A 15,656-nucleotide genomic window follows, 5' to 3' on the forward strand; every position below is an offset into this window, starting at 1 on the left:
TTCATTCCATTTGAAGATCATGATGCTTGGCTACAGTGAAGTTCCATCCCATTTGAAGATCATGTTGTTTAAATGATCTTACAGGCTACAGTGAGGTAAGGGCAAATGTGATTATTCGTGAGTCATTAGGTTTGAACTTCAAGATTAAGTTAATTATTTATTAAAACAGAGGTCATTGAAGTTCAAATGGAGGTCATTAATAAGGAAATGAGTCATGAGTCAAGATTAGGCCCCCTATCTTGGCGATCAGAAACGGATGGTCAGAGGCAAAAAGTTTAAATACATTTAGGGGCGTGTCCAGTGATTTTGTTATCAAACGTCAGGCGCATTGTTCAAAAGGGTTGTTCTTCTGTTTCTTTTTTTTAAAGTATATTTTTTGGGGCTTTTATGCCTTTAATGCGACAGGACAGTGGAGAGTGACAGGAAGTGAGTGGGAGAGAGTCGGGGTGGGATCCGGAAATGTCCACGGGGCGAGAAGTCAAACCCGGGTCGCCGGCGTGCGGTGCAGGTGCCCCAGCCAGTTGCACCACTGCTGAGGCCATTCTTCCACTTCTTAATCAGTCATGGGTGTGTTTTGGACGTAACAGCCTTTAAATCAATTAGAGTGACATCAGTGGTCATTCCCTTTAACAGCAAGCAGCAAAACTTCAAACTTCCACTAAACCTTGTTTTACTAAAACCTGCTTGTGACTGCATGCATTCTGCACTCGCCTATTATTTGAATTCAAAGGTAAAGAGTAAAGAGTAAAACTAACTTCCCCATGGCAACAGTTCTGCGGTTATTTTATTTACTTACCACAGACAGTTCCAAAACAAGACAGTTTCGCGCCGTTCTGGTTTCAATCTTCTGATACTAGTTGTTCTACCGCTCTTGCTCTTCCACATGTAATGGGCCGACAGTCACTTTGCAGAATTGGGCCATGTACATTTATAGTGTCTGCCAACAGCAACGATACTGATCAATGCCCGTCCTAAAGTATTGGGCCACACACTGTATGAGATCCGTCTGCCCAACTTGCTTTAAACACTGTAGTGCAGTAGCCCATCAGACCACAATCGGGCCGAATAGCAATCGGGTCATCAGACCAAAGTAATTAGCCCAACTACTGCGAGTAAACTACAATCGGGCCAAGTAAAAAAACACAGTAATCAGCCCAACTACTGCGTGTAAACTACAAACGGGCCAAGTAAAAAAACCCAGTAATCAGCCCAACTACTGCGAGTAAACTACAATCGGGCCAAGTAAAAAAACACAGTAATCAGCCCAACTACTGCGTGTCAGTGTCGGCCCATTCAAGGGGACAGTGCCTCAGTGGAACTCCGCCGACAGTGGCAGCACTCAGCCAGGATCGGGCCGACTGTGTTTGCTGTGTTTCAGCCGACAGTGGCAGCACTCAGCCAGGATCGGGCCGACTGTGTTTGCTGTGTTTCAGCCGACAGTGGCAGCACTCAGCCAGGATCGGGCTGACTGTTTGCTGTGTTTCAGCCAACCTGGACCTCAGCCGACCTTGCCAGCACTCAGCCAGAATCGGGCCGACTCTGCTTGCTATCTGGGGCTGCGTCTTCTTTGATAAGCAGTGTCATGAACCACAATCAGGGCTACAAATATGTTTTGTTTAGCTTAAAATATGCTTTGTCTGTCTTTTAAAATGACATGCGGGGCAAGCCCTGGCAAATGTGCGTTTGGTCTGAAATGATCAGCGGTCTGTAGCCGTGGCGCCTGTAGGTGTAGCTGCTACAAGTGCAGAGAGAATCTCCCGTGTGTATTATATTCACTCCATGTTGGCCTACCATAACCTCCCAACTGTGCACTAGTCCAATGACCACATGACTGTAGGCTATATATATTTTTCTGTAAAATAACCACATGCATTTTTTCAACTTTATGAAGCATAATTATGCACTAGGAGGTTATTTGGAGCGCATTGTGTTTGCACAGGAGAGAGAATAACAGTGCACGCGATATAAGGTGTGTGTGTGTGGGGGGGGGGGGGCTTATCTGGCCCCTGCACTTTGAAACTCGCTCTGGAGCGCCTGCACGCACGCACACACACACACACACACCACCTCGGACACGCCTCTTAACACACACACACACACACGCCACCTCGCACACGCCTCTTAACACACACACACTAGGCTGGTAGCAGTTTCGTCATCTGGGGATTTTCACAACTATCCGATATTGACAGTTGGTAGACGTCAAGATGCTATGGCAAGCCGTTTAGGACATAACGTCTGTCAAAATAACGCCTCCACGTGTAGATTTTTTACTTCTTCAGGAGTAAAAAATAGACGTCTGAGCGTCAGACGTCATATTTTTAAGTGTGCCACGCGCAAAAACTTTGCATCTAACGTCAGAAGTAAAAAAATTACATGTGGGTGATTTGCTGCAATGCCAGAGCCTTTGTGCCAGAGTAGACACAGCATTGGCTGCTGGAAACAGGAAATGCAGCCGCTATAGTTGCAGCAGAAGAAACAAGATGCCAGAGCTGTACGGAATAATTAATTATCCTGAAAAATCTGTTTGCTACACATTTGCTAACAGGTTTGTTATAGGTTCACCCAGGCTAAAGTTCGTAACGTTTTCCCAACAGCTCAACTGATAAACATAAGCTAGGCTACAAACACAAGATGGGGGTAAAAAAACTTTACACATAAGTGTCTTATTATTTTTTTATTCAACAACCTGGCTGTAGAAGTGCAATCCCAGACAAAGTTTAAGTCGTGTTAATTCCACTGTTCCCATCGATATTCAGGCTGTCTTCCTCAGTCATCTCCATGGTCAATCTGAAACAACCACAAAATAAACATTAGCCATTTATTCCTTTTTGCAAATAGGCTAAGTCACAATTACACACGTTTTTTATCATCAGTGATCCTGTTAGTGTTATCACTGTTTTTTCCAAAATAGTTGTGATGGCTGTTTTGCTTAAGCTAAGCTAGTAGCCCATATTGCTGGAAAATAATAGTAGGCTATAACCTTACAGTAAAGTTATCAATCGCTCGGTTGCTTGTTGTTGTCTCTGAATATACCAACAGAGATATAAAGCAGATAGCCTACCTTGAAAAGTTGGGCTGTCCTAGTCCAACCCCAGGCTGGCAAATCATGTCAAAAGATTGATAGTGAGCAAACCAAAGATCCTTGATTAACGTTACTGCTTGGACTTCTGCATGCGTGGCAAGAATGTGGGGTTGTCTCATAGCACTGTTAGATCTGACACAAACAGAAACACAAACAACAATTGACTACTTTTACCACTGCTAGGTAATAATAAAAATAATGAAACGAACATGATCAATATTGAACCAACTATATCTTCTTTTCCAGCCTTACTGTAGAAATGAAGTGGCCATGGGAACATAGTGCACCCCCATGGTTTCTAAATTTGTGCCATTCCAAAATACCTTTTTTTTTCTTTAGCAGCCAGTTGACAATAAAGTAGGGAAAGGACAGTCAATTTAGCAGAATCAGCACCTTAATTAATATCATTACCACCTGGGTCTGCTGTGAAAAAATGGTCCTTCGGCTCATATCCGTATCACAGGTTTGGGCCAAATCAGTGTTTTGTATTTTAAACGCATCTCCTGACTTCCAGTTGAGTTGCGGAAATTGGACCTGGGACAAATCTGTAAACCGGTGATAAAACAGCATTGCTAGCAGAGCTGAAACCTGTATCAGGAGCAGACCTGGCCCACATTCAGATACCGTATGTCCGCTAGAGGCGGATCTAAAGGCTTTTATATGGATCCGGCCCAAAGGAAATTGCTATCTGGGTTTTCATTCATTTATTTATTTTATATCCCCCCAGAACTGCCTTGCTCAAGGACTACCACAAATTAACTGAACGGTCTCCTCACACCCCTGGAACTGAGGAAGGTGCAGCTCTACATTGTAGTACTGCAGGGCATCTGCTACAATGTGAATAAATATTTGATTTATGAGCTCCACCTTCATCACCTTTTTGGAATGGCAACTGCTCTGCCTATGACCGGAAAGCACTGCAAAGGGTGGTGAAAACTGCCCAACGCATCACCGGTTCCTCACTCCCCTCCATCGAGGCCATCCAGAGCAAGCAATGCTTGCGTAAGGTGCTCAGCATCATCAAAGACTGTTCTCACCCCAACCACAGACTGTTCACCCCACTCTCCTCAGGGAGGCTTTACAGGTCTCTCCGCACCTGAACCAGCAGGTTCAGAGGAAGCTTCTTTCCTGCGACTGTCACCCTACTAAACTCTAGCTCTGCATCCCGGTGACATCCAACGAACTTAAGCCCCCATCACCCCCCGCCCCCGCCTGATGCCTCCTTGTCTGTGCTTGTTGAGGTGTCCACGACCATGGTGACTCAAGGCTGCCATGGTTGTAGAGTATATACTTATACTATATACTATACCACCATGGCAGCCTTGACAGGGACAACAAGGAGACGGACATCCCCCACCCCACCCCCTCACAACTGCACTACCCTATCCCATCTATAGTGTCTATTTATTTACAAACTTATCCATAGCCATATTCTACTGCTCTTCATCCTGCACATACACTTATTCTTAATACTATTATAATGTTACTGTTTCTGCACTACAATGGTACTGTTACCACACTGCACATAGCTGTACAGTGGGCAGTGCTTCGACTTGGCCAGCTTCCCTCGCGGACCGCGCGCGGGATCACGCGACTTTAATTTGTATTTTTCCAGTGACGCTGCAACAACCGGCAGAGGTCTCAAGTGAGCAGGGTGTCTCGTAAAAAGAAATGGAGCTGGAAAACCCTACACAGACTTCACTACAGACTTTAGCAGACTGGTTTAGAAATAATTTAATAGCCAGAAATATGCCTGCCCTGCCCTAATAAAGAATCCCGTTTGCAGCCGTAGAAGAAACACAGGACAAATTAAACATTCTGGTTTTCTCCGAGTGCAACGATGATAGACAGACATCATTTGGACAAAATATAGAGCATATTAACCTCCGTTGCTCAGCCAAATGCCTTCCTGTTACGTCCTGTTATCACGGAGTTACAGGCGATAAACTATTTTTGATGGTCACAAGTTTACTTCATTAGCATTTATTTCTTTGATTATTAAAGAGTGTTTTTCATTTAAAGGCTTGACTTTGTGCTTATTCAGAAGAGCATTTAGTGCTCTCCCCAATCCCAGACGTTCACATTGCATGTTTGTTTGTAATGGATGCAACCGCGAGATACGCTTGTCATAGGCGCCGATACCGTGGGTGCTCCATCTCTCGGGCACCCACTGAAAACATCGAGCACCCACGTGTGCCAGCTTACAGTCCCGGCTAAATTTACATTAATTTAAAATCAAACATCGCAGTTTATGTTAAATTCAGCATCTCTCATAATGTGATTGGATATGTTGCTGTCAATTCCCTACTTCATATACTAACCACCAACGAGAGCGTCTCTCGTATGAAAATTCCTGACACTTCCCACCTGAAGAATTAACGCAAGGCTTTGTCGGGTCTTCAGCCCCGAATGTTTAAACTGCATTAGGTGACACAAATGGTATTGCCTTTATCTTATAACTCCTTCTGAGTCTGAGCGACTACCAGGCCTATGGTTTTTAAAAGTCAGATGTTCCCTGACAAAGACATTTGAAAATTAAGAACGTTTATTGACTTGAAAAATACACTAATTTTTGCAAACTCCCTTCATTCAACCCTTGAAGACATCGCGGTCTGGTGCGCTATGTAGATCGTTTCTCGTACCATTTAATTTCTCAGAATTTAGGTCTACTAGGCCTACAATAACGTCATCACCAAATACATCTTTTATTTTTAGTTGATCAACCACAAAGAGTAGCATAGGCCTACTGTGCACAGTGCATGACGACTGTAGCAGCCCAAGGTAACCAGTTGTTGTAGATAAGAGGCAACCCCTTGTTTCAGATAGCCTGGACAACATGTTACCTGGGTGTTGCCTACGTTATTAATTAATGGTAGCCTACAATAGTTAATTGATTCGTGTAACATATTAGTTGGCTCAAAGAGTAGGGAATCAGGATGGATAGAGTCACGCGTGTGTTGCATTTTTGCGGGATTGAATCCAGTTTAATGCTAGTTTTCAACACATATTTTTTTTACATGTCCTTTGTCCGAGTGGCTGTAATGTAGCCGAGCACTCATGGCGTATGAAAAGCGACTCCAAACCGCCTAAAACAACTTGTTTGTGAATTGTGCGCAAGGAAACCAGTAGGTGGAGAAACCAGAAGGCACACAACACCGGAACGATTTTAAGGCTATTTCGCATAGGCTACTCAATGGTGCTATTTCACACGCATTATAGTGACCCCCACTCACCGGGGTTAGGTGGAAGGTGTTAATAGACGATTGGCGAAGCCTACAGTGGACTAGGGCTGTCAAAATTGCTCAAAAATGACGTTCGAATATCCCCTCTAAAATAAACACACGTATTCGAATATATTGGAATATCTAGGCTATATTATTTGCGCATTATGTCAGTGACGCGCATCATGTCATCTGTTTTTAACTTTTTGTATGGTTATTGCTTGACAGGGGGGATCCCAAGCAGCTTTCAGCCATAAGGCATTTCCTAATTCACCCGACATTGATATTCAAAATGTTGAAACTATTTCGGCATAGCCTATAAGCAGTTTAATTAAATGTAATGTTAGTTGTAAACAGGGCTTGAAAACGAAATAATTTTTCAAACGTTCCGAACGGTTCAGGTAAGCCTATGTTTAACGTTTTCGTTCTTGCATGCGTTCCGCCACCAACATATCGGTCCTGAACCGGTTCGGAACGCAAAATATCGTTCGTTCTTAAAGTTCCGGCAGTGTTTGGTGGGCCTATCAAATCTATTTTTGTGGACTTTACCTTAGAATAGACGTACTCATTATTTCCCCTTGATTTAGCCTATACCGTAGCTATGCCCAAAAATAATAAATCACAGGCGGCATCCAAAAACATTCAGATGGGCTATCCATCCCATAGCCTACAGACTTACTGTAGACCTAACCTATGCCTATAAATAATTTCTTTTCAAAAATATTTCTGGATACGTGCTAAACTCCTTACCTGGTTGTAGCTTAAGTTTTATCCATATGGAGATCTTCAAAGGCTTGCGCTATAATTCCAACCCTGTTTATAAACGAACCTGTCTGTTGCTGACAAGGCCTATCTCAAATTTCCTGTTTAACTCTTCATAGGCTACAAGCAATTTCCAAATCAGTTTCAGTAGCCTACGCTACGAGCTGGCCTAAGATCCGAAGTGGCAGACGGATAGGTTACATTACAACAGCAAGACAAAAAAGGCAAACCACAGGCCTTTTTTTTTGGGCAAGCCTGCATTCAAGCCTGCATTCGCGGCAGGCCTTCTGTTGAAGAATTTTATATAAATCCTGCACTAACAGTAATCCTCCTACCCCCTCCGCAACCACAGCTGTGGATAGTGTGGCATGCTCACACTTTATGTCTCCTTCTTGCAAACTAGGCCTATAGCCCAACCATTTACGTCTTCAAAAAATAACAACTTGCCAGATATGCCTTCATATCTTTGGGCTTCATTCAGCATTTTGTTCTTCCACTGGAAATGACTCTTCTACATTTGCTGCTTGCTGCATCCTTTCTGTTTGTATTGTTTAGACGTCTTGAGTTAATGCATTAAACATTGTTTGCTGGTAACCAGCCACAAATAGCCTACAGATTCTTGCGTGCGTACATTCTCTATTCTCTCCAAAATGTGCCCGTTCTATAGGCTGGCCAAGTGCTTCTGCGGCATAAAGCGGATGTATTTGTTTATTGTACAGAAAAATAAAAAATAACCTGTCAAGCAGTCAATTGACATTGCAGTCAGGGCAAGTAGGGCAAATTACGAAACCAAAACGTGGGTCATAGTTGTCTAAGCCTCTGTTGTGAGGCCAAACCCATGAACAAAGACGCATTGATATCTGCAATAGTTTTTTTTTGGCGAAACAAGCTCGCAGCCGAACGAGTCATAGCACTGAAGGGAGAGGCAACTGGCATGTGATCTCCCCACGGGCCAATGGATGTACAAGTTTTCTCCTGTGCCTACGATATTTAATCCAGTGTTTTGTCAAGTTGCAAAATGCTATTCGTTTTAATGAATTTTTATGATAGTATGAAGTACTTTTTGTATAGGGTAGTATCTTAATTGCTTTGTACTCAATACTTGACCAATGGCTATTGCATCTGTCTATTGAGAATGTGGCATGTGATCTACTGTGTAGGCTTCATAAAATAAAATAAACAGATTGCTAATGGCCTACAAGCTGATCTGGGGTGCGTTTCCCGTACAACTACGGAGGTTAGCTTTTTACTAACAGGATGCATCGTTCAACTAACCAACATGTAAGTTACGACTGTTTCCCAAAACTGTCGTACTTACATAGTACTGTAAGTTTGGACCATGATAGTTTCCAAACTTCAGTAGTCTGGACTAAGGTGGTTAATGACGTTTAGTAGCATGTGAACGGGCACCAGCACATACTTCTGTGGCGCATTGCGTTAAGGCCGGCAGATGACAGCCGCCGTTGCACAGCAGTTACCAGTCCCCTGTCCAAGAGTTCGAATCTGGGTTAAGATTTTGACAACAATATTAACATCGTTGTTTACCTAAGTTTATCTTTTGTGCAGATCATATTATCAAAATCAGAATCAGCCTTCTTGGCTTGGTTTGCGTAAACTAACAAGGACCCCCCCCCCCCCCCATGAAAATCAAAGGCTACATATTCTCAGCTGACTCGTCAAAAAGTGCTATTATCTGCAGGTGTTGTGTGACTTTTACTTACGTGCACATGGCTGCAAATTGACTTTTAATTTATGTATTTTCTGCCTTGGGCATTTTAAAATATGGATGTAAGGTGGTTAGAAGTGTAAATATCAATTAGAAACCGAAATATATTTATAATTATTAATTTGCAAATATAGGTTTAGTCAGATTTTTCTTTCTTTTTTTCTTTTTCGCATGTCCAAATTTCCGTCAATGATTCCCGGGACACTGAAAGACCGGGGTAGCCGAAACTTGGTGGGCATGTAACCCCATATGGATAGCATGGAACCATCGTTTTTCGTTTTGATCTGTAGCCCTCCCGCTGGACTGCACCCCCCGAAAGGAGGGTAGGGCAGACACAGTTTTCTGTGAATATCTCGAGAACCGTAAGGTTTAGGAGGACCATTTTTTTTGTATGTTGATCTCAAGGGGCCATGTCAACCCATTCCATAAACACTCATTTCATGTATAGCGCCACCTAGTTAAACACAAAAAAGTAAAAATGAGGTGTTGTAATCGCAGGTATCTGTGACCTAACATAGTCTAAACTGCACGAAATTGGAAGTGTAGGATCATTATGACACCCTCTGAATGCACGCCAAGTTTCGTGGAATTCCGTTCATGGGGGGCCACACAATAAATTAATTTATGTTACTATACACCAACTGGCCTGTAGGTGGCCGGAGACCGTTTTCTGTGAATATCTCGAGAACCGTAGGGCCTAGGAGGTCCACCTTTTTTTTGTATGTTGGTCTTAAGGGGGCATGTCAACCCATCCCATTACCACTTATTTCATGTATAGCGCCACCTAGTAAAAAATGAAAAAGCAAAAAATTAGGTGTTTTCATCACAATATCTCTGGCTGACATGGTCAAAACTGCACAAAATTGAAAGTGTAGGATCATTATGACACCCTCCGAATGCATGCCAAGTTTTGTGAACTTTCGTTCATGGGGGGCCTTACAATAAAATAATTTATGTGTACATTTAGTGACCGTGCACCAACAAGGATTCCCGGGACACTGAAAGACCGGGGTACACAACACTGGGGAGGGGGGTAGCTGAAAGTTGACATCTGCCCTGACTGAATACTGATGAATAATGAAGCCGAGGCCCACTTGCGGCGCCGCAGTGAGTTCGCAGGCTACCGTTGCATTGTGGGGAATGGAGTACTGGTGGGTGCAAAACAGCAGCTGACGGCTGTGGCCTGTGGGCCGGTTCTAATACTAATCAAATATCATCCCGGGGGCCGTAGATAATTCATTCGAGCCTTGACTTTGACATGTCTGTCCTAAATGGTCAGGGAAATAGATAATCAACAGTGTAAATCATTACTAATAAATGGCTGACAAATTTTTTTTTTGTAGCAGGCCTTTTGCTGTAGAGATAATGACTATCCATATCCATACATGGCCGGCATTCCCATCATCTTGTGATAGACTATGCTTGGCCTAATGGCTCTCCTGCCCCGTGTCACCACCTCTGCTCCTGTTGCGAGCAGCATGGCCAGATCTGCCTCGCGCTCGCGTCTAGTGGAGAGAATTTGCGCAGCTCGGACTAGGCCTACTGTCATTCTCATTGCGACTCCCCACATTGCCTCTACGTTCCCCCCTAACTGTCCTATGAGCACTTCGACCTCGTCTAACATACCCAGTGGCATTAGACAAAGGCTCCACCACGTTACTGTCGCCGCGATTGCGGAGAAGCACACGTCCAGAAGACAGAAGCTAGCGCTACATGGACATTAGGCTACCTCCAGCCTCGTTCGCCACACCACTAACACCCTGCTAATTTCACGATGAACACTCCAAACCCGTGAAACATTATTCCCACCAGTGACATTGGGCAAACGATTCAACGTTTGTGCTTGGTGTAAGCTAAACTATGGAGTAAACTCTCACTTTGTCCAGCTGCATCATTGCAAGGCACGGACGCATCTGAAGCCTCACTAAACGAATCACCGTCATTTTCTGAAGGCAGATATTCCCCTTCAGAATCAAGGTCCGCGAATAGAAGACCCAACACTTCATTTCGGGTAAACTTTTTTGATGCCATTAGACGATAATCTAATGCAAATACTCGCTGACGTTGACAATATCGCTCTGATAAAGTGGCTCACAGGCACACTAGCTCCGTTATTGCACGCACTGATTCAATGCGCTGTAGCGTAAAGGTTTTGTTTAAAGCATGCCCTTTTTTGGACTCAGGGATGACGTATGACATGTCTGCCACAGAGTGGAGTGGAGGTCGAACGAAATATGACACCCTATTTGACTAAATCGGCCGTTTTATTCAGTAACACATCTTGTCGACAAAAGTCGACCGTGGCGCCTAGAGGGTTAAGCCACTATGAATATTAAAATACACACAACCATGTTTCCTGTATCAGCTCTTCTACTCTGAGTCAATTTACTCTTATTGTAGAAATGGAGAACTGGAAAAAAGAGAAAGTTAGTTAACGTTACGCTTCCAGTCGGGCTAATCCTCTGTGTGTAGTAGAATCCATCTTGTCTCGTTGGGTAGGCTCGCCATCTTGTCGTTGTCGTTACATGTGTTGTCCATGTCAGACGAAGCATTCAGTTCAAAGCAATAAAAGTTTGTGTCGTTCAATCAAACTGAGAAAGGCAAATCTTCAATAAAGTCTTTTCTGAAAACTGACGTTGTAATAACTGATGAAATTCAAAAGAAAAATCTCAAAACAGATATGCTAGTCAATGACGATGCAGGCTATACTCTGGAGCTAGCACTCAATTAGACAAAAAACATAAAAGGCTGTAGCTTTAAACAGCACGTTTCGTTTCACACAAACGGTATCTGAAAGTATAATACTTTAAATCTTGACCTAAACTGACTTTAACCAGGTCGTTTAGTCGCAATTGGTTTATTTTAATGTTCTCACTCTATCGTTTTCTCAGCGCTTCTTTTTCCCTCCGTCTTCGTTCTCTTTCTTTTCTGGACTGACGAATTCTTAGTTAAGTTTCGATTCCCTGTTTCCTCTCACTACATCCTGTAGAGGGAGCTCTAACATTTTCCTAGTCATTAAAGCTATACTATTTTAAAGCTATAGAGTTCATTTTTATTCACTTCTTAATCAAATATCTGCAATGCATATTTTCTGTTGTCACTTCTTTCTTAGTTTCAATAAAATATAAATCAATAAACTAAACACTGTTTTGATGTTTATTATTATTGATCTTATTTTGGGTTCATAGGTTAGTTTGTAAACCTGGGTTACATACCCCTCAGGTGTCTGAATGGCTGATCTCACACTCGATCAGTAGGAAAAATGTGGGCAGGGGAAGTGGTTGAGCACTGCTCTTCCATGCCCACATCCACGGCTGAAGTGCCCTTGAGCAAGGCACCTAACCCCCTTACTGCTCCCCGAGCGCTGCTGTTGCAGGTAGCTCACTGCTCGGGGTTAGTGTGTGCTTCACCTCACTGTGTATTCACTGTGTGCTGTGTGTGTTTCACTAATTCACAGATTTGGATAAATGCAGAGACCAAATTTCCCTCACGGGATCAAAAGAGTGTATATATACTTATACAGAAAGGTTCCATAAACATTTAAATGAGATCAGCCATTCAGACACCTGAGGGGTAGGCTATTCCAAGTAGGCTACGTGGTTACGGGTGCAGAGAGACCTGTAACGCCTCCCTGAGGGGAGTGGGGTGAACAGTCTGTGGTTGGGGTGAGAACAGTCTTTGATGATGCTGCGCGCCTTATGCAAGCATCGCTTGCCCTGGATGGCCTCGATGGAGGGGAGTGAGGAACCGGTGATGCGTTGGGCAGTTTGCACACCCTTGCTTTCCGGTCATGGGCAGAGCAGTTGCCATCCCAAAAATGTGATGAAGGTGGAGCTCATAAATCAAATATTCAGTCACAGTCTAGCAGATGCCCTGCAGTAATGCAATGTAGAGCTGCACCTTCCTCAGTTCCAGGGGTGTGAGGAGACCGTTCAGCTCATTCGTGGTAGTCCTTGAGCAAGGCCGTTGTTCTGGAGAGATATAAAATAAATAAATGAATAAAAAGGGATTTGAGATGCATCTTATTTTTGTTAAGAGTGAATTACATGTGAATAATACAGTGTTGGGCAAGCTACTTGGGAATTGTAGTGAGCAAAACTATCAGTTACTCTGCCATGAATAAAACTTCACTACACAAAACTACCACCCCAGTCAAATGTAGCAAGCTTAGTAACACAAACACAGCAGTAGGCTAGTTCACTACATAGGAAGCTACTTTAAATTGTGCTAATTTCACATGACAAAAGTGTAGCTTGTTTGGCCAAGCTACTTCATATAAAGAAGTTAAGCTATTGAAAAGTTACTTTATTCAGGAAATAGTGAAGCTACCACCAACACACTTATTACTAGCTAAGCTACAAGTAGCAACTGCCCGATTCATTTCTACAATAGCATTCTTGTGTCAGTTGTAATGTAAGTCAGTGTTATGGAATATGACTTATCAAGTCTCAGTTCATAGCCGGGTGAACACCTGAACACCTAGCAAGTAGCCTAGCTAGCTGGCTACGATTTACATACAGTAATAACAAAGATCCTTGCTCCTTTTCAACTCTCTGGTAATATTGCATTCACAAAATACAACCAATAGTACGATAATGTTAAATCTTACTTGTGAAAAGTAATCCCCCGAGCCCTGTTTGCGATGGTCCGCCGATTTGAGCAGGAATATGCTGCACATTGCTCTGGCATCTTGTTTCTTCTGCTGCAACTATAGCGGCTGCATCTACTCTGGCACAAAGGCTCTGGCATTGCAGCAAATCACCCACATGTCATTTTTTTACTTCTGATGTCAGACGCAAAGTTTTTGCGCGTGGCACACGTAAAAATATGACGTCTGACGCTCAGACGTCTATTTTTTACTCCTGAAGAAGTAAAAAATCTACACGTGGAGGCGTTATTTTGACAGACGTTATGTCCTGAACGGCTTGCCATAAGACCCAAGCGGCAGGAGGCGTATTCAGTTCCCGGTGTTGTGTGCCTTCTGCTTTTTCCCACCTACTGCTTTCCTCACAACAGCTGCAGGAGTTGTGGAACATTCACAAACAAGTTGTTTTAGACGGATTTGAAGTCGCATCAGTCATATCTACTGTAGGCCTACGTCATGATCACTACACTCCATGATCACTACAACCACTCGGACAAAAGACATGTAAAATATAGGCTACATTTTTGCAAACGTTATAGCATTAACCACGTAAACAACACCGTGGCAACATTTTGTCTTGCATTAGGTGACACAAATGGTATTGCCCTTATCTAATAACTCCTTGTCTGAGCGACTACCAGGCCTATGGTTTTGAAAAGTCAAATGGTCCCTGACACAGACATTCGAAAATTAAGAACGTTTATTGACTTGAAAAATAGGCTACGCTAATTTTTGCCAACTCTGCATTCAATCCTTGAAGGCATCGCGGGCTGGTGCGCTAAAATAGATAGTTTCTTCTCGTGGCATTACATTTCTCAGAATTTAAGTCTACTATAATAACGTCATCACCCAATACATCTTTTATTTTTAGGTGATCAACCACATACAGTAGAATAGTAGCCTACTTAAATTGTTCAGACTACAGCAGCCCAAGGTAACCAGTTGTTTTAGATGAAGGGCAACCACTTTTCAGACAACACACGTTTCAGATAGCCTTCCTCAGGACATGTTATCGGGGTGTTGCCTACGTTATTGATTGATGGTAGACTACTATAGTTAATTGCATCGCGTAATAGCCAGGGGTAAGTTGGCTCGTTGAGTAGGCCTACAGTCAGGCTGGAGAGTGATATAGGGATTGATTTTGCGGGATCGAATCCAGTTTAATGCTAGTTTTCCAAAACATAGCAAGTAATAGGCCTATTTTTTTACATGTCTTTTGTCCGAGTAGCTAGCGCTCATGGCGTATATGAAAAATGACTTCAAACCGCCTAAAACGACTTGTTTGTGAATGTCTGACAAGTGACAACTGCTGCTGTGGTGGTAGCATGCACGCGCAAGGAGGAGGCGGAGAAAGCAGAAGGCACAAGACCGGGAATTCAGTTTCGGTTTTGATTTGAGGATGAGAAGACAAAATTCCTCTGCGTCTTCGAATCAAATGCGTTGAACCCCCCAGTTTGGACGATGGTCTCCCGCGTCTCCCTCCTCACCCCCGTCGCGCTGCTGCTGCTGCTGCCTTTGGCCGGAGGCGTCACACGGACATACTATATCGGAATCCGCGAGGAAAACTGGGATTATGAGCCTGGTCAAGAGTGAGTAAAATAGCGCTGAGTGTGTGTGTGTGTGTGTGTGTGTGTGTGTGTATGGAGAGACGGGGAGGATTTAATGTTTCCCAAGCAGTTGGCCACCCCACATGTAGGCTAAGCCTATGTCGTTAGCTAGCTAAACTCTTAACTTTAGAAAAGCAGAAGTCGTTACTTAACTTAAGAGTCGAGCTAGTTGAGCTAGTTTGCTGTTTAGACACATTAATCATTCTGACATTCATGACCAGCCAGCCTTCTGTAACTTCCAAATATTAAATATTATAATATAACATTTTAATCCATTTAAGTCAAATTTTGGTGTTCTTATAGCCACCGGTGGTTGAGTGTAATCATGCCAGGGCGGAAATAGCCTAGCCTACTGCCAGGGCAGAATAACTCCAGTTGTTGTTCCCATAACATCCCACAAGGCCATAAGGAAGAGCCTACCCAGATAGCAAAATTTGACCGGCCCACCTGTGGCCCACTACCTTGCCTCAGGGTTTTGTGAGTGTTGGCCCAGTTCTGGCTGGGCCTCCGGCCCAACAATGGCCCAGTTAATGATAACTGACACAAAGAATTTCCTCTGGCCCAGATATGGCCCACACACTGCAAAATGACTCTCATTGTTTCTGTTGGC

At 43.4% G+C, this 15,656-nt stretch overlaps 1 protein-coding gene and 1 long non-coding RNA gene across 11 annotated transcripts in view; one reads left to right on the plus strand and one right to left on the minus strand.

The window, feature by feature from the left end:
* Nucleotides 1-537: 537 nt before the first annotated feature.
* Nucleotides 538-15,532, minus strand: LOC121683746. Its single transcript, XR_006022894.1, has 3 exons — nt 15,445-15,532; nt 4,395-4,406; nt 538-549 (listed from the first exon to the last, which is right to left on the minus strand). It is a non-coding gene; the product is annotated as an uncharacterized LOC121683746 (long non-coding RNA).
* Nucleotides 14,729-15,656, plus strand: part of LOC121683726 (ferroxidase HEPHL1-like) — a 98,080-nt gene continuing 97,152 nt past the window's right edge. For 3 of the 10 annotated variants that reach the window (XM_042063496.1, XM_042063495.1, XM_042063497.1), the window contains exon 1: nt 14,737-15,028. In XM_042063496.1, coding sequence (XP_041919430.1) covers nt 14,901-15,028 — 128 coding nt within the window. In that variant the 5' untranslated portion in view covers nt 14,737-14,900. Of the gene's footprint in view, nt 15,029-15,656 lie in introns of all 10 variants that reach the window. The other 7 variants (XM_042063490.1, XM_042063491.1, XM_042063492.1 and 4 more) reach the window with 4 other exon arrangements.

This window comes from Alosa sapidissima, chromosome 15 (genome assembly GCF_018492685.1).
Source record: "Alosa sapidissima isolate fAloSap1 chromosome 15, fAloSap1.pri, whole genome shotgun sequence".
Lineage (NCBI taxonomy): Eukaryota > Metazoa > Chordata > Actinopteri > Clupeiformes > Clupeidae > Alosa > Alosa sapidissima.